This window comes from Artemia sp. Qi Xiang Cuo, chromosome 10, assembly GCF_049724085.1.
Source record: "Artemia sp. Qi Xiang Cuo chromosome 10, ASM4972408v1, whole genome shotgun sequence".
Classification (NCBI taxonomy): Eukaryota; Metazoa; Arthropoda; class Branchiopoda; order Anostraca; family Artemiidae; genus Artemia; species Artemia sp. Qi Xiang Cuo.
The window spans coordinates 1,208,836-1,234,210 of NC_142803.1; the positions used below are offsets into that span (position 1 = coordinate 1,208,836).

General features: G+C 34.6%; 1 protein-coding gene across 1 annotated transcript in view; it reads left to right on the top strand.

Moving 5' to 3' along the window:
- The first annotated feature begins 6,939 nt into the window (after positions 1 to 6,939).
- Positions 6,940 to 25,375, top strand: part of LOC148947344 (putative carbonic anhydrase 5) — a 69,967-nt gene continuing 51,531 nt past the window's right edge. Inside the window, exons 1-2 of the mRNA XM_089095799.1 lie at positions 6,940 to 6,960; positions 14,599 to 14,704. Of these exons, the coding sequence (XP_088951925.1) occupies positions 14,702 to 14,704 (3 nt within the window). The 5' untranslated portion in view covers positions 6,940 to 6,960; positions 14,599 to 14,701. The remainder of the gene's footprint in view (positions 6,961 to 14,598; positions 14,705 to 25,375) is intronic.

The following is a 25,375-nucleotide window of genomic DNA, read 5'->3' on the forward strand; positions in this document are numbered from 1 at the left end:
CACTATTTGACTGACCACCAAGTAATGGAAAATACAAACATAATAAGACAACAGAGTCTCTCAAACCACTTCAATATATTTTAAAATTTACAAGAATTATTTATAGAACAAAAATAATCTATTTATTAATTTCCAAAAAGTAAAGAAAAAACACTCAGAATAAAACAACAGAGTCTCTCAAACCCCCGTAAATCAATTTTAAAATTTACAATAATTATTTATTAAAACAAATACCTCGCTTTTTTAATGACCAACAAGTAAAGAAAAAAAAACACACAGAATAAAACAACAGAGTCTCTCAAACCCATTATAGCTAATTTACAAGGTATAAGAATTATTTATTTAACAAAAATCCTCGCTTTTTGAATGACAACCAAGTAAAGAAAAAAACACACAGAATAAAAGAACAGAGTCTCTCAAACACCCGTATATCTATTATAAAAAGTATAAGATTTATTTATTTAACAGAAATCCTCGCTTTTTGAATGATCACCAAGTAAAGAAAAAATCACACGGAATAAGACAACAGTGTCCCTCAAACCCCGTAAAGCTATTTTAAAAGGTATAAGAATTATTTATTTAGCAGAAATCCTCGCTTTTTGACTGATCACCAAGTAAAGAAAAAATCACACGTAATAAGACAACAGAGTCTCTCAAACCCCATCGAGCTATTTTAAAAGGTACAAGAATTATTTATTTAATAAAAATCCTCGCTTTTTGAATGAACACCAAGAAAAGAAAAAACACACAGAATAAAACAACAGAGTCTCTCAAACCCCGTAAAGCTATTTTAAAAGGTACAAGAATTATTTATTTAACAAAAATCCTCTCTTTTTTAATGACCACCAAGTTAAGAAAAAATCACACGGAATAATACATCAGAGAATCTAAAACCCCGTAAAGCTATTTTAAAAGGTATAAGAATTATTTATTTAACAGAAACCCTTGCTTTTTGAATGATCACCAAGTAAAGAAAAAAAACATACAGAATAAAAAAACAGATTTTCTCAAACCCCGTAAAGCTATTTTTAAAGGTACAAGAATTATTTATTTAACAGAAGTCCTTGCTTTTCGAATCACCGTCAAGTAAAGAAAAAAAAACACACGTAATAAAACAACAGAGTCTCTCAAACCCCCTTAGGCTATTTTAAAATATACATGAATTATATATTCAACAGAAATCCTCACTTTTTGAATGATCACCAAGTAAAAAAAAAATCACACTGAATAAGACAACAGAGTCTCTCAAACCCCGTAAAGCTATTTTAAAAGGTACAGGAATCATTTATTTAACAGAAATCCTTGCTTTTTGAATGATCACCAATTAAAGAAAAAATAAAACATAATATGACAACTGTGTCTCTCAAACCCCTTAAATCAATTTTAAAAGGTACAGGAAATATTTATTTAACATAAATCCTTGCTTTTTGAATGACCACCAAGTAAAGAAACAATAACTCCGAATAAGACAACAGAGTCTTTCGAACCCCGTAAAGCTATTTTAAAAGGTACAAGAATTATTAATTTAACAAACATCCTCGCTTTTTGAATGAAAACCAAGTAAAGAATATATCACAAGGAATAAGACAACAGAATCTCTCAAACCCCGTAAAGCTATTTTAAAAGGTACAAGAATTATTTATTTAAAATAAACCCTCGCTTTTTGAATGATCACCAAGTAAAGAAAAAAAAAACACAGAATAAAACAACAGAGTCTCTCAAACCCCGTAGAGCTATTTTAAAAGGTACAAGAATTATTTATTTAACATAAATCCTATTTTTAATGACAATCAAGTAAAGAAAAAAAAAACACACAGAATAACACAATAGACTCTCTCAACCCTGTAAAGCTATTTTGAAAGGTACAGGAATTATTTATTTAACATAAATCCTCTCTTTTCGAATGATCACCAAGTAAAAAAAATCACACTGAATAAGACACAAGTGTCTCTCAAACCCCTTAAAGCCATTTTAAAAGGTACAAGAATTATTTATTTAACAGAAATCCTCGCTTTTTGAATGATCACCAATTAAAGAAAAAATCACACAGAATAAAACAACAATGTCTCTCAAACCCCTTAAAGGTATTTCAAAAGGTAAAAGAACTATTTATTTAACAGGAATACTTGATTTTTTAATGACAATCAAGTAAAGAAAAAAACCCACAGAATAAGACAACAGAGTCTCTCAAACCCCGTAAAACTATTTTAAAAGGTATAGGAATTATTTATTTAACAGAGATCCTCGCTTTTTGAATGAACACCAAGTAAAGAAAAAATCACACGGAATAAGACAACAGAGTCTCTCAAACCCCTAAAGCTATTTTAAAAGGTACAAGAATTAGATATTTTACAGAAATCCTCGCTATTTGAATGATCACCAAGTAACAAAAAAAATCACACAGAATAAGACAACAGAGTCTCTCAAACCCCGTAAAGCTATTTTAAAAGGTACAAGAATTATTTATTTAACAAAAATCCTCGCTTTTTGAATGTCCACCAAGGAAAGATAAAATCATACGGAATAGAGCAACAGAGTCTCTCAAACCCCGTAAAGCTATTTTAAAAGGTACAAGAATTATTTATTTAACAGAGATCCTTGCTTTTTTAATGACCATCAAGTAAAGAAAAAAATACACAGAATAAAACAACAGAGTCTCTCAAACCCCGTAAAGCTATTTTAAAAGGTACAAGAATTATTTATTTAACAGAAACCTTCGCTTTATGAAGGAACACCAAGTAAAGAAAAAATCACACGGAATAAGACGACACAGTCTCTCAAACCCTGTAAAGCTATTTTAAAAGTTACAAGAATTATTTATTTAACAAAAATCCTCGCTTTTTGAAAGACCACCAAGTAAAAAAAAAAACACACAGAATAACACAACAGAGTCTCTCAACCCCGTAAATCTATTTTAAAAGGTACAGGAAATATTTATTTAACAGAAATCCTCGCTTTTCTAATGACCACCAAGTAAAGAAAAATCACACTGAATAATACAACAGAGTCTCTCAAAACCCGTAAAGCTATTTTATAAGGTACAAAAACTATTTATTTAACAGAAATCCTAGCTTTTGGAATGATAACCAAGTAAAGAAAAAAAAACACACAGAATCAAACAACAGAGTCTCTCAAACCCCGTAAAGCTGTTTTAAAAGGTACAAGAATTATTTATTTAACAAAAATCCTCGCTCTTTGAATGACCACTAAGTAAATAAAAAATCACACCGAATAACACACCAGAGTCTCTCAAACCCCGTAAAGCTATTTTAAAAGGTACAATAATTATTTATTTAACAGAAATCATCGCTTCTTTAATCACCATCAAGTAAAGAAAAAAAACACACAGAATGAGACAACCCCTCCAAAAGTATTTTATTCAGAGATTTCTTGTTAAAAAATTATCCAATCATTAATTAGAATTAATCACACTCCTATTATTCAAACATTAATTAATATCATTCATAGAGTCCAATTTGCGAATTCCTTATCCCTTTTTGCAAATGTCAATCAAACAATTCCGATTGTAAAAGCGTGTTTAATCACGTTGCTTGGAAAGGTATCCATAAGTATATGCCCTGAAAAGGTGCCATGGAACGTAATATCCCCAAATAACACCAATATAAGTACTCTAAGACACCTCGCTCCCATCCCTCCAAAAATATTTTATTCAGAGATTTCTTGTTAAAAAATTATCCAATCACTAATTAGAATCAATCACACTCCTAATATTCAAATATTAATTAATGTCTTTCATAGAGTCCAATTTGCGAATTCCTTATCCCTTTTTGCAAATGTAAATCAAACAATTCCGATTGTAAAAGCATGTTTAATCACGTTGCTTTTGGAAAGATATCCATAAGTACCCAAATTTATAACAAATTGCCTGAGTTAACAAGCCCTCGTTAAACTCTATTTTAGATTGACAACACTGTTCAAACACCACTTGTGTATTATACAGTACACATCGAAGTATTCGCAAATGCTAAACCCTTTTTTTCCACCTTAATAGGATCAAATTCGCAAATCCTATCTACCGAGACATTCATATCAAACTATTGTTGAATAAAGGCAATTGTCCAAAACAAATCAGAAACCGCTCTTGGTAGCACAGACTTCAAAGAAATGGAACTGTGGATAACTCATGGGTGATGGACAGCTTTCCCTACAAAACCATTCCTAAATACGCAATTTGACAATCTCTAGTTTTCGATTTAAAAAAAAAAAAAAAAAAAAAAAACAGTCTGGTTGAGTTATATAATTTCGATTCCATGTGCAATTGATATCAATAGAAAAAAAAAATGTCTACGTCAAACGGGACATTCTTGTGCAATTCTTATCAATAACAAAAAACCAGTCTGCTTGGGTTATATAATTTCGACCATACTCTCAAATAACATGTTAGACCACATTATACCATGCCAACTTTTTTTTGCAATGTCTACGTCAAACTGTGTGAGGGAGTACTGACTCTCTTTGAAAAGGTGTAGAGCTTCTATAAAATAACATGGTATTTCCTAGTGCTTCTATAGAAATGGTTGGTAATACTCTACTAACCTGTCCACTGTTGTTTTTTCTCAAGTTGTTAGATTAGAAAGGAATTTGTTTCGCCATGATTTTCGCTTGTCAAAGGAACAACTTTATACAAAATTGGAAAAATTGAGAGAGGAATCTTCGATGAGAAAACCGTATTTATTCTCCAAGATTCACTCCTGGACCCGGTATGGTTAACCTCTCTTCTAGAACATTTGAAACCCAGGAAATTGAAACACTGGAAAAAGGTCTAAAATTCTCTTTTCTGCCGAAACAAGTTCCCGTGGCAGATAAAGTCTCCTCTTTAGAGTCCGCTTTGAATAAATACTACCCATCTGTTTCAAACCCTGATGAAGTTAGGTCTTGTCTCATAAATACCCTTTATAATAGCCAAAAAAGGCTAACTCTACTGACAGTTTCACACAAAAAAGTTTGCACGACATAAAAATATTATCTAACCTCCGCAAAGACCCAACTATTATAATAACCAAAGCAGACAAAAGCAACTCACTCGTTGTCATGGATACGACAGACTATGACAACAAATCTTTTCACTTTTAAAGGACACAATTACATATAAACCGATCACTCATGATCCTACTGATCAATTTACTAATAATATTATAAATGAATTAAAACAGCTAAAACAGAATGGTAAAATCACACCACAATTATACAACAAATTTTACCCCCGTGGTAGTTTCTATCCAAAATTTTACGACATACCAAAACTGCATAAACAAGAAATTCCCCTAAGACCTATCCTAGCATGTACTAAAGCCCCCGCTTCCAATATTGAAAAATGGCTTTGCGCAGCTTTCAAAACTTTGCTGTATTCAAAAAATTCCTACATTAGTGATCCATCAGAATTGGTTAAAACACTTAATAGCACAAGTATTTCAGAAATAACAATAATTAGTAGTTTTGATATTGTTTCCTTGTATTCGAATATAGATATTGCTACTTCTGAGCAATTATTAAAATACAAAATAGAAAAAAATTATCATTTAATCGAAGAATCAGTAACAGGGATTGATGGTGAAGTTTTATTTAATCTTGTTAAAATCTGTAATAAGATTTCAATTTATTTTTAGTTTCATGAATCTTTTTATCAACAAATAAATGGGTTACCAATGGGAGCAGCTCTATCTGGCCTACTGGCTAATATTTATGTTGAGAACCTTGAAAATTGGGCATTAAATTATTATTTTTTAAAATATGTCTATTGGGGTCGTTACATGGATGACGTAATTTCACTTTGGTAATTATGGGGAAATTGAACTTTCGGGGTTTCCTAGATCATTTTAATACTTATGATAGAAATTTGCAGTTTACCCTAGAAATTGAATTTCAAAATAAACTACCATTTTTAGATGTGCTAATTATCATTAATGCTAATAATTTGGACTTCACTATCTATAGAAAACCAACACAAAACAATAAATATCTTCATTTTAATTCAAATCACCCCCCACAAGTTAAAAGAGCAGTTGTAACTTCTTTCATTGACCGTGCCCTGAACATTTACTCCGATTCATACATAAAAGCAGAGATAAATTTTATCAGAGATATTCTTTTTGGCAACGGAAACACCATTCCTTTTGTCAATAATACGATTAACCATAGACCAAAAAGTCATTTTCGTAAAATCAACGATATTTCACAATGTGAGGCTCCAGAAAAACCCTCTAATATAATTTATCTTCCTTATATCCCAAGAATCACCAGAAAAATATACAATATTTGCACAAAAAATGATTTGTAGTCAGTATTCAATAATAGTTTTAAAATTACGAATTTGCTAAACCTCGGCAAAGATAAAACCCCAGTTACTCGCCAAAAAAGGGTCTCTCAAATACCAAGCGGTTGTTGCACTTACTTCACTGGCAAAACTACTCAGAATCTAGAAAAACGGATACACCAGCATAAAGAAGACATAGACAAAGTGTTAATTGCTAATAGTTCTAATAGCTCCTTTGATTCTGCTTTAGCTAGCCATATATTTGATAATCCCAGCCATAAAATACTTTTTGAAAAATCTTCTCTCATTAGTAGTGTTTTGGGAATAAAACAGGTGGTCCGGGAATCAATCGAAATTAGGTTCAAAATAAATAAAAATATTTCCTTAAATAGGGACTTTGGAGAATATTCAATGAATTCTTTATGATCAAATTTAATTAAAAATTGTATAGAAAAAGTATGTATTGCACCATCTTACGAAAGCATAGAATTTCTCACAAAGAAGCCTTGGAAAGTAGCTGCTAAAAAAAGCAAAGATGTCCCAGGTTGCTTTTAGTTAAAGGTGTCTTTCTTTTTTGCTTGAAGTAATCTACGCTCTCCAGTCATTTTATTTATCTGAAGTAAAGATACTAGGGCTGTTTTAAAAGTTTTTAAAAGCACTTTTAGTTTTAAACTTCGTATTTTAATGTAAGTTGTTTATATATATATTTTTTTCTTTAATGTTGTGCTGAAGACGGCCCTTGGACATAGGGCCGAAATATTCACCGATTTAAATTGCAATGTCTTGGAAAAAAAAATTCCCTATTGTTTTTAAGTTGTGTTTGTTTGATGTGGAAAGGCAGTGTGGTCTTCGTCAATATTTAGATAGCTCTTTTGAAAGTACTAAATAACTTAAGCGTAAAGAGCGAGGTATTGACTAGAGGGCGAACCCTCTCATATACGTAATAATTTCTGTTCGTTTTAAGTTTTAATGCTGCTCCTTATTTTCAGTTGAAAAAAAACTTGTTTTTTTATTCCGTTTCTGATTTTTTTTAAAATAATTCTGCGAAATCTGGCGCCCCGTTCATGGATGTTCCTTCCCCCAAGGAAATAGCCTCCATGGAAAGATCCTCCCCCGTAACCCCTACTCCGAACCCGACCCCCCAGTAGAAAAAATTCCTCTTGAAAACACCTGTATACTTCCTAATAACCAATACTATATGTAAACCATGGGCAAAGTTTATAACTTGCAGCCCTTCCCCCGGAAACTGTGGGGGATTAAGTCATCCTCAAAGACATGTTAATTAGATTTTTGACTATGCTGAAAAAAATGACTAGCTCAAAATTTTGATTGGGTGACTTCGGGAAAAAAAAGAATGTGGGAGGGGGCCAAGTTGCCCTCAAATTTTTTTGGTCACTTAAAAAGGGCACTACAACTTTTTATTTCCGTTCAAATGAGCCCTTTCAAAATATTCTAGGACTACTGGATCGATACGATCAACCCTGGAAAAAAAAAAAAAAAAAAAAAAAAAAAAAAAAAAACACGCATCCGTGATCTGTGAACATGCTGTGAACATGTAGAATTTCAAAACATTGCAACCGCAATCCGGGTGGAGCTAAGGAGGTAGGGGTGACTTCTCCCACCGCAAAGTTCCAAGGCAACAGCACGCACTGCCGACGCTTTGGAGCTTCAGGCTTGTTTGACGTCTTAATTTAGCTTATGTGTCTACATTTGTTGGCACAATTAAGTTTGGTTGGCAAACACTTAATCTCATCCCTAAACTCAAAACTCTAGATTTGTCCCTGACATCAATTAAATAAAAAAAACAAGTTTTTTAAACTGGAAGTAAGGAGCGACATTAAAACTTAAAACGAACAGAAATTATTCTGTATAAGAAAGGGGCTGTCCCCACTTCAACGCCTCGCACTTTAAGCAAAAGTTTTTTATTGTTTTAAAAAATAAATTTTTGAGACAGAGTCAAACTTTACCGTAAAGAGGGAGGTGTTGAGGAGCGGACAGCCCCTTTCATATACGGAATAATTTCTGTTCGTTTTAAGTTTTAATGTCGCTCCTTGCTTCCAGTTTAAAAAAACTTGTTTTTTTTTTATTTAATTTCTGATCGTTTTTTAGTTAATGCAGCTTTGATTTTGGCTCACCGTTATTGAATAAATAAACAAAATTTGCATAAAAATTTTACTTTTCTTTTGCTAAATGGCTGTCTCTAAATTTGGTTCTGACGTAATTTACAAATTAACTTACGTAACGAATTTCTATATTCGTATATTTTTCTTCTGGCAAAAAATACAAAGTTGCAGATTTTTGCAGATATGAGCTTCAAACCTATTTAATAGGGTTTTTTGATAAGCTGGATCTGACGGTGTGATTTTCATTAAAATTCTTTCACTTGTATGGGATGTTTCCCCCCTCTTAAAAAAATCAGGTAAATTTTCTCAGACTCGTAGCCTTTGATGAGTAATACTGAACTTAATAAAATTTATATATTCACAATCAGCATTATAAGCCCATTCTTTTGATACATTTATTGATATCAAAATTCTGTTTTTAAAAGTTTCGATTAATATTGAGCCGTATCGCTTGTTTTTTTTTATTGTTTTTTTTTATTACACATATGTTATTACGTATATGAGGGGGTTCTACCCTTAGTCAATACCACGCTCTTTACGTTACAAGTTAAAAACAATTTAATTCACAAACCCCTGAATCACAAAGGTCGTTTAATTAGAATAGATAGCTCTTTTGAAAACACTAAAAATAAAACTGTAGCGTAAAGAGCGAGGTATTGACTTGGGGGAGATTCCCCTGATATACGTAATAATTTCTATTCGTTTTCATTTCTAATGCTGCTTCTTACTTTCTGTTGAAAAAGCTTGTTTTTTTTTAAATTTAATTTCTGATTGTTTTTTAAATAATGCTTGGAAATCCAGCGCCCCCTTCTTAGAAATGTCCCTTATTCCAAAGTAACACCCTCCACGGAAAGATTCTCCCGAGTAACCCCCTCTTCCAGCCCACCCCCGACCAGAAAAAAAATCCTTCCTGAAAATATCTGTATACTTCCCAATAACCAATACCATATGTAAGCAATGGGCAAAGTTCATAACTTGCAGCCCTTCCCCTGGGAGCTGTGGGGGATTAAGTCATCCTAAAAGACATATTTATTAGATTTTAGACTATTTTGAACAAAATGGCTGTCTCAAAATTTTATCTGGGTGACTTTGAGAAAAAAATGAGCGTGGGAGGGGGCCTAGTTGCCCTCCTTTTTTTTGGTCACTTAAAAAGGGCACTAGAACTTTTAATTTACGTTCCTATGAGCCCTCCTACGATATTCTAGGGCCACTGGGTCAATACGATTACCCCTGGAAAAAAAAAATAATAAACACGCATCCGTGATCTTTCTTCTGGCAAAAAATGGAAAATTCCACTTTTTTGTAGATAGGAGCTTGAAACCTCTACAGTAGGGTTTTCTGACACGCTGAATATGATGGTGTGATTTTCCTCAAGGTTCTATAATTTTTAGGGGGTCTTTCCCCCTTTTTTCAAAAATCAGCCAAATTTTCTCAGGCAGGTAACTTTTGACGAGTAAAACTAAACTTAATGAGACTTACATATTTGAAATCAGAATTAAAATCTGATTCTTTTGAGGTATCTATTCGTATCAACATTCCGTTTTTTAGAGTTTCGGTTACCATTGAGCCGGGTCGCTCCTTACTTACAGTTCGTTACCACGAACTGTTTGATGTTTCAGGGCATATTGTGGTGGAATCTGAGATAACCAGAAGGCATATTGTCTATACTATTAACGCAACTACTGTGATTGCTGTGACTAATTAAATAAAAAACAAGTTTTTTTTAACTGAAAGTAAGGAGCGAAATTAAAACTTAAAACGAACAGAAATTATTCCGTATATGAAAAAGGCTGTACACTCCTCAACGCCTCACTCTTTACGCGAAAGTTTCTTATTGCTTTAAAAAATAGACTTGTGAGAAAGAGTCAAACTATAGCGTAAAGAGCGAGGCGTTGAGGAGGGGACAACCCCTTTCATATACTGAATAATTTATGTTCGTTTTAAGTTTTAATTTCGCTCCTTACTTTCAGTTAAAAAAATTTGTTTTTTAATTTAATTTTTGAACGTTTTTAAGTTAATAAAGGTTTCAATTTTTGCTCACCATACATGAATAACTAAAACTAAATTTGCATATTGACTTTACTTTTTTTTGGCTAGATGGCTTTATCGAAAGTTGTTTAATTTTATTTATGACCGTTTTTTATTAATAATCAATATACGTAACTTACGAATTAACTTACGTAATGAACTTCATGATTCGTATATTTGTATTACGTATATTGTGGAGGGGGGGGGTGCCCCCTAGTCAATACCTCGCTGTTTAAGCTAAAGTTCGAATATTTTCCCAATTCTTTAAGAATGACCCCTTAATCAAAAAGGGCATATATTAGAATAAATAGCTTTTATGGAAGTACTAAAAAAACTTTAGCGGAAAGAGCAAGGTATTGACTAAGGGGCTAACCCAATCATATATGTAATAATTTTCGTTCGTTTTAAGTTTTTCAGTTGAATATTATTTTTTTTATTTAAGTTCTGATCGCTATTTTTTAAATAATGCTGAAAAAAAAAACAAGAAACAAATAATGTATTTGTGTTGATCACGTATCCGTGATCTTTCTTCTGGCAAAAAATACAAAATTCCACATTTTTGCAGATAGGAGCTTGAAACCTCCACAATAGGGTTCTCTGATACGTTGAATCTGATGGTGTGATTTTCAATAGAGTTCTATGACTTTTAAAGGTTGTTTTTCCCTTTTTTCGACAATATGGCAAATTTTCTCTGGAGCGTAACTTTGATGGGTTAAAATAAACTAAATGAAACTTATATATTTGAAATCAGCATAAAAAATTAATTCTTCTGATGTATCTATTGGTATCAAAATTCCGTTTCTTAGAGTTTCGGTTACTATTGAGCCGGGTCGCTCCTTACTTACAGTTCGTTACCACGAACTGATTGACAAAATGATATAACACATAATATCAATCTAAATGGCTGCCCAAAGAAAGACCTAAAAGCACTTGATACTGGACGATCACATATATAACAAACATTTCACAAACAGAAATCTTAACAAACGAAACAAAAAAAAATTGAAACAAATAATAATAAATAAACAACCAAAATATGACCAATCTCTAATCATGAAAAAAAAAAAAAAAAAATCATATATGAACCAAGACCAAATGAAATTTTTTCATTTTTCTCTTAAATAAACCAAGGTGCTCCTCCACCCGAATGTTCACTGGAAGACATCTCCAAACCTTAGGACCTATACATCAGACAAAGAAACCTGCTCTAGTTCCACTTCTGTATTCAGTGACAAGATTATCAGCATTGCGGGTACTATAACTATGAAGTGATTTATTTTCTCTGTAAAAACCCTGTAATACCTCAGGACTGATACAATTCCAACACTGATACGAGAAAATTCCTGCTTGATAGTCACGAAGTTGCCCGACTTTAAGCACTTTAAGTTTTTTATAACATGCCTCAGTGTTATTGAATTTTTCCAAGTATCCACCAATAAGTCATATAGCTTTGTTTTGAAGAATTTGCACTCATTTAAAATTTGAATAAAAGTTACTTGACCACAACACACACCCATATGAAATATATGGGTGGACTATAAAAGTAATAAAATTTGTGGTGGTAAACCATTCTTAAAATGTCGAATTGTTTCAACTCCGTGTGCGACTTTCGTTGCAACAACATCACCATGTCGTTTCCCTGAAAGATTGTGATCCAGGTAGAAACCAGGTAGATTGTAATCCAGGTATCACGTTTCTTGCACTTGTTTCACTGGCTCCTTCGCAGACAAAATTTTTCCATTATTGTCCTGGGGCTCACCTACTCTTGTATATAAAATAAAACTAGTTTTCGCAATATTAACAGAGAGTAAGATTAAACTAAAGAAAATATTAAAACTTTTTAAAACGTGATTAACCTTCAAAATCAAACTATGTAAGCACCGACTAGAAAATATTAATGTATTGTCATCAGCAAACGAGAGGAGACAGGAACCTGACAGATAAAACCTCATCGTATCACCATATAGCAAATCAGTAGAGGACCAAGCAGTGATACTTCTTGGACCCAACACGCTACAGTAAATAGGGCAGAAGTGACATCATCAATCATAACATTAGTAAACCTAGTGTTGAAATAATTTTCAAACCATTTTAAGCATGATCCTTTTATGACTATACATTCCAATCTTTGCAATAAAATACTAAAATATACTGTATCAAAAGCTTTTTTAAAATCAAAGAATACTATTAGAGGAATTTTGCCCCTTTCAAGACAATTATTTATAAAATCAACAAGGTGATTAGCAGCATGACTAGTAGAGTGGCCTCTCCGAAAACCAAACTACGTCTCACTCATTTGGCCCTGCTTCTTAAGATGACCATAAAGGCGTTGATGGACCACTTTCTCAAGTATCTTGGAGAATAACGGCAATATTGAGATTGGTCTCCACTTACCCATATCGGTATTAAAACCTCCTTTGAATCGAGGTATTACTTTAGCCTGTTTTCAAAGAATCTGGGAAGGTGCCTGTTGTCAGGGTTTTGTTAATAATATGAAGCAAGGAGGGAAGTAGATATATCATTGTAGCTTTAAATGTCCTTAGATTTACATCATCAATCACAGCAGAATTTGATTTAATATTCTTAACGATTTTTATAACCTCATCACTCGTACATTTTTCAATTCAAAACTCCAATTCTTCCCCTCGATCATCCATAAATTCATCTGAGAGAAAAAGTTTTGAATCATTTCTAGCACCCTCATGTGCTAGAATAAACTCATCCAGGCAAGCACTGGGCGTCTTATACACCATACTTATCAAAACCTTCCTTTTTTAAACCTCAATTTCAAGAGAAAAACTTTCTATCTTACCTACAATCCAAACTCCAAAATTTTTCTTTATTAAAAATCCCAATCCACCACGGTTCATAGATGTTCGGTTCCTTACTTCAAAATCATAACCTAAAAAAAAAAAAATAAAAAAAAAATAAGCAGAGAGAGATTGGCCAGAATTTAAAAATATTTCACCAATACCTACAACAACAAATTTGGAAGAAAATTCTTCAATCAACTGGAGCAAGTCCTGAAAATTTATATTTCTGTTGATATGGGGCCAATCTGGGTTCTGTTGGCCCACTTATTCAGAACAATCAACCCTGTGTAAAAAAAGGTTTCACTTTGGAAACGTTACATAGTTTCTTTTTTTTATGGATAAGACTTTGAAACTTCCCTCTCAAACATGGATGATTTTATCAAGCATGTTTAAACATCAAGATATCCTTAAAACGTAAATTTTAACCTTATTCAAAATTATTATTACTAATACTACTACTAACAAATCACTGCAGCACCAAACCGCCTGTGGCCAACACAACTACGCACGCTCCTCCTCTATTCCAAACTGTTCGAAGCCTCTCTCTTTACACCCTCTAAGGATTTTCCTATTTCCTTTAAATCTTTCTTTGTGGCGTCCTCCCACCCCAGACGAGAACGACCAGCTTTCCATTTAGTCCAAAACGATTGGCCGAAAAGGACAATCTTCGGCAATCTGTCATCCTTCATCCGAAAAACGTGCCTTAGCCATCTCAACCTTACTTTCATTATAGTCCTGGAAAGTGTGATGAACCATATTTTTCGTACAGCTTACTGTTTTAAATACTGTCAGTCAGCCGGGTACCCAGAACAATCCGTAGGCAATTTCTCTAGAAAACATCTAGCAAATCTCCATCTGCTTTTCGGAGCGCCCATGCTTCAAAGCCATATTTGACCACTGTCATCACTGTAGCTTCCAATATTCTAATATTGGTTTGCAGACTTATCTTCCTATTCTTCAAAACTTTTTTTAACTGTGAAAAAACACGGTGCGAAAAAATTATTGAGATGAATATAAAAAAAGTCTGACTTATTAATGTGTATAATGTTTTTTAAAGGATTTTTTTTAATTGCTTCAGTATATACTGACAGTGTTGGCTAAGTGCTAATTTTTATTACCATAGACGACCAAATAGAGCCCTCTATTTCTATCTATTTAAAAAAAAATTAAATGATTACAAAAATCAAAGCAACTACATGAAATAATCAATAATGCACGCGTGCGCGATCTAGAAATCACCTTTTTTGTCCAATACCTTGAATATTTATTGTCTAAAACCTAAGTTTTACTTTATTATTTTTTGCACCTTAAGTCTTTCTTTCATTTCGTTGAATTCTTGTGACAAAAAACTTTAATGTAGATTCCCAGCAGAAATCCACTTGGTACATTGGAACACAAAATATAAGAACCTATCAAGAGCCCTTGGAAAAACAGATGGTCTGCTGGTGCTGGGAATTTTTGTCATGGTAAGATAATTTCCAATTTTACCAAGCGATTCTAACATATAAAACTGGTGCGTAATTTTAAGTTTTTCTCGGAGCAACATTTCAACGGAAAAGGAGAGCAATTTCTGAAATAACACAAACAATGGCCAAATTAGATATACAGTAAGAAAAACAATAAGATTAAAGAAAAATCTATTTTTTTTGGGGGGGGGGGAGGTGTGGGGGGTCTGGGGGAGATGTTTTTGAGGCTCCCTACCTAATCGGTTTAAGTATAAGTTTATAAATTAGTAAGTTAGTTTACGATTGTTTTTTAGCTTGTAGTGTGATGCAGTTTTGTAGGCACGTATGCATGCATTTTCCTTGGAACACTACTTCCCAGTATTTATGGGCGGCTTCAATGCGGTTGTGAGAGTAGCAAAGCTGCCTGACTGCGATGTTTTAGGGAGCTCTTGGGAAACACAATATATACGGTGTGAATCTACTGAGTTCTGGAGCGATAAGGATCTTTCTTACAGAGTCCATGTGAAAACGCAGAAAGAAAATTAATGTAGCTTTGATCAAACAGTTCGTAGTAACGAACTGTAAGTAAGGAGCGACCCGGCTCAATAGTAACCGAAACTCTAAAAAACAGAATTTTGATACACATAGATTATATCAAAAGAATTGGCTTTTTATGCTGATTTCAAATATATAAATTTCATTAAGTTTAGTCTTCCATCAAAGGTTACGAGCCTAAGAAAATTTTCCTGATTTTCAAAAAAAGAGTTAAACAGCCCCTAAAAGTTAAATGACCTCGATGAAAATCACTCCATCAGATTCAGCGTTTTAGAGAACCCTATTGTAAATGTTGCAAGCTCCTATCTGCAAAAATGTTGAATTTTGTATTTTTTTGTCAGAAGAAAGATCACGAATGCGTGTTTATTTGTTTTTTTTTTGTTTTTTTCCCTAGGGGTCATCGTATTGACCCAGTGGTACTAGAATATCGGAAAAATTGGAGGGCAACTGAGCTCCCTCCCCCACCCCTTTCTTCCCAAAAACGTCTGATCAAAATTTTGAGATAGCAATTTTCTTCATCATAGCTGAAAGGTCCAATAACAATGCCGTTGGGTATAACATGGCCCCCCACAGCCACAGGGAAAAGTTTTTTATAAAGGTTGCCCATTGTTTGCGTATAGTATTTGTTATTGGGATGTAGGCATACTTTTCGGGTGGGGAGGGGAAACAAATTTTCTGCTGGGGTTTTTCCCACGGGGAAAATTTCAATGGGGAGGGAAGTTTCCAGTGAGTGATTCATCGCATTAGAGAACCCTATTGTTTAGGTTGCAAACTCCTATCTGCAAAAATGTTGAATTTTTTATTTTTTTTTGGCAGAAGAAAGATCACGGATGCGTGTTTATTTGTTTGTTTGTTTTTGTTTCTTTTCCCAAGGGTCATCGCATTGACCCAGTGGTCGTAGAATATCGGAAGTGGGCTCAATTGAACGGAAATTAAAAGTTTAAGTGCCCTTTTTAAGTGATAAAAAAATTGGAGGGCAACTAGACACCCTCCCCGCCCCTTTCTTCAAAAACCTTCTGATAAAAATTTTGAGATAGCCATTTCGTTCATCCTCATTATAAAGCCCAATAATTATGCCTTTGGGTATAACATGAGCCCCCATAGCCCCAGGGGAAACGTCTTTTATAAAGTTTGCCTATTGTTTGCGCATAGTATTTGTTATTGGGATGTAGGCATATATTTCCGTGTGGGGGGGGGGGGGGAGAAACAAATTTTCGGCTGTTTTTTTTCCACGGGAAAAATTTACATGGGATGAGAAATTTCCAGGGAGTAAACTTGTCAGTGGAAATTATACACTGGGGGAACTTGCAAGAATTCTTATAAACAATTCCTTTTATAAGTCTTACTTTCTTTTTTTCGTCTCAAATTTACACACAGAGTGGTTAAGAGTAATTGTCTGGGGTAAATTTTCACTGGGATTAAATTGTCTAGAGGATATTTCCGTGGGGAGGGGGTATCTCCGTAGAGGTGGGGTCAGATTTCCTGGAATTATTTAATAAATGACCAGAAATTAAATAAAATAACGATCTTTTTTCAACTGAAAGTAAGGAGCAACATTCAAACTTGAAACGAACAGAAATTATTACCTATATAAAGGGAATTGCCCCCTCCTCAACACCTCGCTCATTGCGCATGAGTTTGAATTTCGTCCCAATTCTTTAATAATGACTCCTAAAATACAAGGGCCGTTTGATTACAACAAGAAAACGCATTTTAAAAGTTCAAAAAAACTTTAACGTAAAGAGTGAGGTGTTGAGGAGGGGGCAACCCCTTTTATATACGGAATAATTTCAGTTCGTTTTAAGTTTTAATGCTGATCCTTACTTTCAGATGAAAAAAAATTGGTTTTTTTATTTAATGCGAAAAAAGAGACAAACTCAATAGACTATATCCTCATCCCAAAACGGTGGAAGTCATCCTTCATAAAAACCACTACTCTACCTAGAGAAGGTCTTAATTCATATAATATCCATGTTACAGCTATGTTCATTAATGCATTCTTGTAATTGCTACAAACACTACATTTATTTGCTTACCCATGCAAAAGTTAGAGAGGTGGAGGACGTCTTGAGCATTGTACAGAAATTTCTAAGGAAGATGGGGGGGGGGGGTTAAAATCAACTGCCAACTGGAAATATTGATTCTTATTTAATAAATAGTTATGTGGTAAAAAACTAGCAAAACGATGTTGGCACAATGTATTATTTATTTATTTATTATTTTTTTGTATGTTTTTTTTTATACCAGGGCACTTCATATCGAAAGAGCTGTCGTAGAAACTTCAAAAACGGCTCAATTGATTGGAAATTGGAAGGGGTTGTGCCCTTTTTAATAGTCGAAAGTGATTGGAAGCTAGCTAACACCTTTTCCACGCCTAACATCTCCCCAAACATATAAAATCATAATTTTGAGATACCCATTTTGGTCAATGTCATTGAAAAATAAGGAAATTATGTCTTTGAGGAAGACACTCCCCCCACAGCCCTCAGGGGTTATAAGTTATGCCCCGGAGGCATATAAGGTTTTTGTAGAAAGTGTTGTCGTAAAATATTCAAAAGAGGCTCATTAAATTGAAAATTCAAAGGGCTACTGCCCTTTTTAGTAGTAGAAAGTGATTAGAGGCAACTAACCCCCCTCTCTCGCCCACTATTTCCCCAAACACATCCAATCAAAATTATGATATAGACGTTTTGTTCAACATAGTTGACAGTTCTGGATATTTGATCTTTGAAAAAGACAACACCCCCCCCCCCACAGCCGTCACGGCAAGGGTTGTAAGTTAGGGCATATGAGGTTTTTGTAGAAAGCGTTGCCGTAAAAACTTCAAAAAGGGCTCATATTGGAAATTGAAAGGGCTAGTGCCCTTTATAATAGTTGAAAGTGATTGATGGACAACTAACCCCCTTCTCGTGCCCACCAGATCTGCAAAAACATGCAATAAAATTTGCTAGGATATCCATGTTGATCAATGTAGTTGAACTTTCTGTAAATTATGTCTTTGTGGATGATGACCCCCCTCAGAGCCCCCAGGACAGTATTTGTAAGTCATGTTTTGGGGGCATATAAATTTTTTATAGAAAGCATTGTCGTAGAAACAAAAAGGGCTCATTGGAATGGAAATTGAAAGGGCTAGTACCCTTTTCAATAGCCGACAGTGATTGGAGAGCAACTAACCCCCTCTCACGCCCACTGTTGGGGTTCCACCTCTGTTTCTTTTCCTTTCAGATAAATGACCTGTTTTCGTTCTAATTACATTTGCTTACATTTGCTTATAGTATAATTCTCAATGACTATTTAAAAATCTCGTTGCTAAGTTATAGTTGTGTTGCAATAAGTAAGCTTTGAAGTAAATTCTATTTTTGTACTTCCTGGTTGGAGTCATTGAATAATAGGGTTGGGAAGGTAGAATTGGTTTTGAATGGGAATTGAGATAATTGGCTGGGCCAAGCGAAGGTCCACCCCTATGAACAGTGATGTAAAGATTATTATTTTTGAGATAGTCTACTTTGAGACCCCGTACAGGGAGTCTCTAATGGGAATTTGTACATGTGTTTATTGTGACCGTTTGGAAGAATACAAGTAAGATATTTTCTACAAACTGTCTACTAATTTTCCCGGAACCCAGGCAGGGTAGGAATAGAGTTACGAGATACCATCATTATTATATTGACAGGGGGGTTTGATACCTCCAACGAGAGAGTTAAAGCTTTTCTAGCCGTAACCCAAGGCGAGTACATTTGGCTTTAGAAAGTGGCCATTTGACCACTCGATCGCGTTGCAATACCCTGGGATAGGGTATACTTTAAATAGGGTAGTACCAAACTCGATATTTGCAGAAACGGTGTGGTAGACACGGGCATCACATTATAATTTGGGGCCGGGGCTTTCCCCTCCAATAAGTGGAAACACCCGTATATTAACACGCCAGTGGCGTTGTGGGCTACTGGTATAATACTGGTGGCTAAATACCACGAACACTGGTGGCAGCAAGTAAAGGTCCTATCAGTAAACCTGATAGTAAAAGAATTCCGTGTTTTCCAAGAGACAAGTAATTTAGTTTACAATAGTAGCCTATTGTGGTTACATATATAAAAAATCGCAAAGAGAATTTTTTTTATATGGGCTGTGCCTAGTTGGATAATAATAAGCAATAAAATTTAAAAATCAATAGATCACGCGAATAATTAACTTGTGAGACAAGGGAGGCTGCTCCGCTCAAGTAGAATCGGCAAATTAAAAGGAAACAATTTTTCACGAAAGGATAAAAAGAGATATTGATAAAAGGATTTTCATTTGGACGGAAGACGTTAAGTAAACCTTGAAATAATGGCGGACAAACGAAGAATTCAGACAAGATCTTCTGCGGTAAAACAAAAATTATATTCAGACGCATCGCAATTATATGCGACCCCCGCTGGAAATACCCTAAGAAAAACACCATCAGATAGAACCTTATATCACTCAGGGGGTGAAATAGAAGAGATTTCTGAGACGTGTGAAGGGAAAATCTTCAAAACAAAATCAGTAGAGCGATCTCCGGTACAAACCATGGAAGAAGAAAAGAGTTTAAGGCAGATTCAGAAACAATTATTCCCAGATAGAAAAACCCAGACAAAAGAAACAGTGGCAATAATACATGAAGAAAACTCAGTATATGAAAGGACGAATAAAACAAAACCAACTCACCCTTCAGAAGAAGTACAAAATGTAGGGGAGTTGAGGGTAAAAGAAAATATAATAATATTTTTTATTATTATAATAATATTATAATATAATAATAGAACGAAAAAAAATCAGAAAACGAATTAAGAGGATATAAAAGCAGAGAGATTCATAGTAGGCCAAGTAGCATCAGTAGTAGAAGCTCAATTTCCAGCAGGGGCTCGCGAAAAAGTACCCGAATGGATATGGCAAAACACCAAGTAAATTTCATGGAGAATGACAGAATAGCCAGGGAACGAAAAGAAGAGGAAGATAAAAAAGAAAGAGAGAAAGAGAGAATAGCCAGAGAACGAAAAGAGGCGGAAGATAGAAAAGAAAGAGAGAATAGCTAGAGAACAAAAAGAAGAGGAAGATAGGGAGCATAGAAGAGAACTAATGGAAATGATTGCAGGGAGAAATTCCCAAGAGCCTCAGAAATCGTCTACAATAGAGGTATTGCCGGCAGTAAACTTTCAACCAATGAAAGAAAATGAAGATGTACATTTATACATATACAACTTTGAAAAAACGGCGGAATTAAGTGGATTGCCGAGAGAAAATTGGGTGACAAGAATTCAGCCCCTCCTTAACTACAAAGTAAAAATTACATATAAAGCATTGCCAATGCACTTCTGAAAAGATTTTAAAAGACAAAAACAAGCCTTTTTTGAAAACTTTCAATTCTCCCCACAGCACTTTCAAAGAAGGTTTAGAAGCGAAAGAAAACGAGACAACGAAACTTATAAAGAACACGGGTAAGAATTGAAAGATATGTGTTTAAAATAGCTAGAGTTAGAAAACTATAGAATGTTAGAAGACCCGGAAGAAATAAAAGATAAGATAACGGAAATAGTAGATAAAAAAGCGATGAAACAATTCTTAGAAAATACCCATCCAAATATGAGAATGTACTTAAAAGAGAAAAACCCACAAACAATTGAAGAAATGTCCGAATTAGCAGACAGGCATACTGAAATTAGGAGGGAGGCATTCCCACCAAGAACAAAGCTGGTAGGTAGTGGTAGGAAAGAATACCCTTACTCAGAAAATAAAAATAATGCTAGCCAGATATGGCAAAGACAAACAGAATCAACGTGCTTCCATTGTAACTCCGGCAGCCACTATAGGACCAATTACCCAAATAAAGACGGTAGAAAATACGGCCAAAAACAGGAACAGTATGACGTTACCTGTTACAACTGTAATAAACGAGGACATTATGCCTCAGATTGCTGCAGCGCGAAAAAAAATTACGAGAATAATTACAGAACAAGGGACGATGGGGCAAACGGAAAACAGGGCCATCCTAGAAACGATCGACCCCGAGAGAATGGGAAAAAGTCTCAAACGTATAAGAGAACCGCATGGGCTAAAAGCCCGGAGAATATGAAAGCTTGCGCATTTGCAGGATCTCACAAAGTATGTGGTGAACTAAATGGTAAATCGGTAGAAATAGCTGTCGATTTCTGCAGCGACCAAACCTATGTACGGGAAAACTTGATAAAGAAAATCGACATAAATTACAAAAATAAAGTGGCAGCGCTATGCTACTATGGAGCAGAACATAAATGTCCGACAGCTCAGGTCATAATAGAAATAGCCCATAAAGAGGGAAATACGGTTAAAAAGGAATTAAAAGTAGGGATTGTACTTATTCTTGCAGTAGACGTTTTATTAGGCTGAGATTTCAGCAATATCAAAAACTTTCTTACACTAAAAGCAACCTCCATGATTAAAAAAGTAAATGCGGTGACACGAAACCAAGAAAAAAAGAAAAGGGAGGCTGCACCACCCACTAATGAAAGTGATGATCAAAATATACTAAATCCATTTCAATTTAACTACAAGATGTTCATAAAAAACACGAAACTAAGAAAACCGAAAAGCCAAAAAAGGGCAGACAAAAAGGAATATAAAGAAGAGAAATTATTGACCGTAGAAAGAGAAACAGAGGAAACCAAAGATGAACCATCCGAAACACTCGGGGTAACCTCCGAGAAATTCGTAGAATTACAAACAAATGATAGATATTGCAAAAAAATAAAACTAGCACTAACGAATCAAAAAAATCCGAAATCTTAACAGTTTTCCAGTAATGGAAATCTACTTTACAAAATAATGGAGACTGGGGAAAACACTAGAAAATTACAACTTTTGGTACCACATGAACTAAGAAAAGCAGTAAGAAAGTTGGCTCAATCAAGCCCAACGGGGGGACACATGGGATCCCAAAGAACAAGAGATAGAGTCTTGCAGCGTTTTTGGTGGAAAGGATTAAGATGGGATATTATCAACTTTTGTAAAAGATACAAAGATTGCCAATTAGTTGCATAAAAAAAAACGAATGAAAAAGTTCCAATGAAAAATATGCCCATTTTCGGCAAACCGTTTGAGAGAATTTCAATGGACATTTTAGGGCAACTTCCGAAATCTAGCGCGGGAAACAGATTCATTCTAGTTATTAATGATCTGGTTACGAGATACGCAGAAGATATCCCAATGCGAACAGTAAAATCACCAAAAATCGCAGAAGAATTAGCGAAATATGTCTTTCGTCACGGAATCCCGAAGGAAATTATAACAGATAATGGAACCATTTTATATCAAAATACATTCGAAAATTACACAAAATTCTCGGCATTAAACAAGTATTAACTACTCCATTCCATCCTCAGTCAAATGGAGTGACAGAAAGATTTAACGGAACTCTAATTAGTATGTTGAGACGTTTTGTAAGAGATGATGTAAATCAATGGGACAAAATGCTTCCTTATGTCCTTTTTGCATACAGAGAAACTCCACACAAAGCTACAGGGTTCTCGCCATTTGAACTATTATATGGGACAAACCCGAGGGGGGGTGTTAGACATTTTAAAGGAATCATGGGAGAATGAGGAGAAAAATGAAGAAACAGTGATAACCCACTTGCTATCACTAAGAGAAAAATTGCATCAATACCATGAAATTGCCAAGCAAGCACAGGGGAAATATGCGGAAAAAACGAAAATAAGGTACGATAAATCCGCCCGAATGCATGAATTCACGGAAGGGGATGAAGTCCTCATATTGCTACCGGATGGAAATAATAAATTGGAAGTAAGATGGAAAGGACCATTTAAGGTGAAAAAGAAAATGAGTTATGTAAATTATATGATAGAACTAGATGGAGCAAGAAAAAAGGAAGAAGTTTACCATGTGAATTTACTGAGGAAATTTCACAGGGAGAATAAAAGGGGAAACCACAAAGATCTGCAAAAGCGCTGCCTCATGATTTCGACCTCAGAAAATGACGAGGAAAGTGCCCCTTTGGATACAATAGACCTGGCGGAAACACATATAAATGCCATTGAAAGAGTTTCGTCAGAAACACATCTGAGCCAAGCTCAGAAAGACCAATTAAAAAATTTATTCACAGAATTTGCAGACGTATTAACAGACCGAATCGGAAAAACAAAAAATATGGTACATAAAATAGCAGTAAAAAACAGCAAACCAATATAACAATACCCGTACAGAATACCAGAAGCCAAGAGAAAGAAATGAAAAAAGAAATAGACCGAATGCTCGATTTAGGGGTTATAGAACCATCAAATTCAGAATATGCTGCACCAGTCGTATTAGTCCCGAAGAAGAAGGGCTCCATTCGGTTTTGCGTAGACTACAGAAAACTGAATAATATTCTCGAATCAGACGCGTAACCAATACCAAGAATGGATGAAATTCTAGAGTCAGTTGGCTCCGAAAAATTTATATCAATTTTAGACTTGAGATGGGGATATAGGCAAGTAAAGATGCACCCAGAAGATTCAGCAAAAACAGCTTTTATTACGCCGTTTGGGTTATACCAGTTTAAGTATACGCCTTGTGGACGAAAAGGGGCACCAACAACATTCCAAAGACTAGTAGATTGTATCTTAAAATCATTACCATATACAAAAGCCTACTTGGATGACATTATAGTATTTTCAAACTCGTTCAATGAACGTATAACTCACAGGGAACAAGTATTGACCAGGCTGAGGAGAGCAGGATTAACTTTGAATGTAAAAAAACGTAGATTGGTGCAGTCAGAGAAAGAGTACCTGGGTCACAAAATAGGGAACGGTATCATAACCCCATTAAGGGAAAAACAGAAAAAATTAAAAGCGCAGTAGTCCCGAATACAAAGAAAAAAGTTCGGTCATTTTTGGGGTAGGCAGGATATTACCAAAAATTCATCCCAAATTTTGCAACGATTGCTACACCTTTGACGGAGTTAACAAGGAAGGGAGCAGTAGACACCGTAAATGATAAGAAATTGAACAAAATACAATTGGTACACTGAAAGATGCTCTTTGTAGCGAAACGATACTGAAAAATCCAGATTTTTCCTTACCATGTGTGCTACAAACGGACAGTTCAGATTACGGATTAGGGGCAGTTTTATCTCAAAATTTTGAAGATGGGGAACATCAATTATATTTATATCCAGAAAATTGTCAAAAGCAGAATTAAATTATAGCACAATAGAAAAAAAATGTCTTGCGATAATACACGCAGTCAAAAAACTCGACTATTATGTATATGGACATTATGTTAAATGGTCAGAAATTGAACAAAATGCAATTGATACACTGAAAGATGCTCTTTGTAGCGAAACGATACTGAGAAATTCAGATTTTTCCTTACCATTTGTGCTACAAACGGACAGTTCAGATTACGGATTAGGGGCAGTTTTATCTCAAAATTTTGAAGGTGGGGAACATCCAATCATATTTATGTCCAGAAAATTGTCAAAAGCAGAATTAATTTATAGCACAATAGAAAAAGAATGTCTTGCGATAATACAAGCAGTCAAAAAAATTGACTATTATGTATATGGACGAAAATTTTAAAATAATGATAGATCACAACCCGTTAAGATGGCTAAATATACTGAAGCCAGATAACTGACAATTGGCACGATGGGCCTTGTGCTTACAAGAATACGATTTTGAAATAAAATCTAGACCGGGGACAGATAACGGGAATGCTGACGGCATGTCCCGATTGTGATAAAAACATATGTAAATAGAAAAAAAAAAAAAAATAAGGATGGGATGTGCCTTGATTACATAAATAATAGGGAGAAAAATAAAATGTTGGATGGGCTGTGCCTTGATAACATAATTAATAGGGGGAACAAAGAGGGCGAAGACCCATGGCGAATAAAACAAGATGATTACAAAATAGAGATGAATGACTTACAGTGGGTTGGGGAAAAGTTGGGAGATATTGAATGTCGAGTCGGATTGGAAAAACTTGGAAAGGAATCTGAGAATAGTATTATCAACTATAAAGATATATCGATCCTGGGGGGAGGGAGAGGGATCCATTGGGAAAGATACCCTGCGGGAAGTCGCGAAAGATAGCCCTTTTCCTCAATGCACAACTGGCGGACAAGTTGTGATCCCTTTA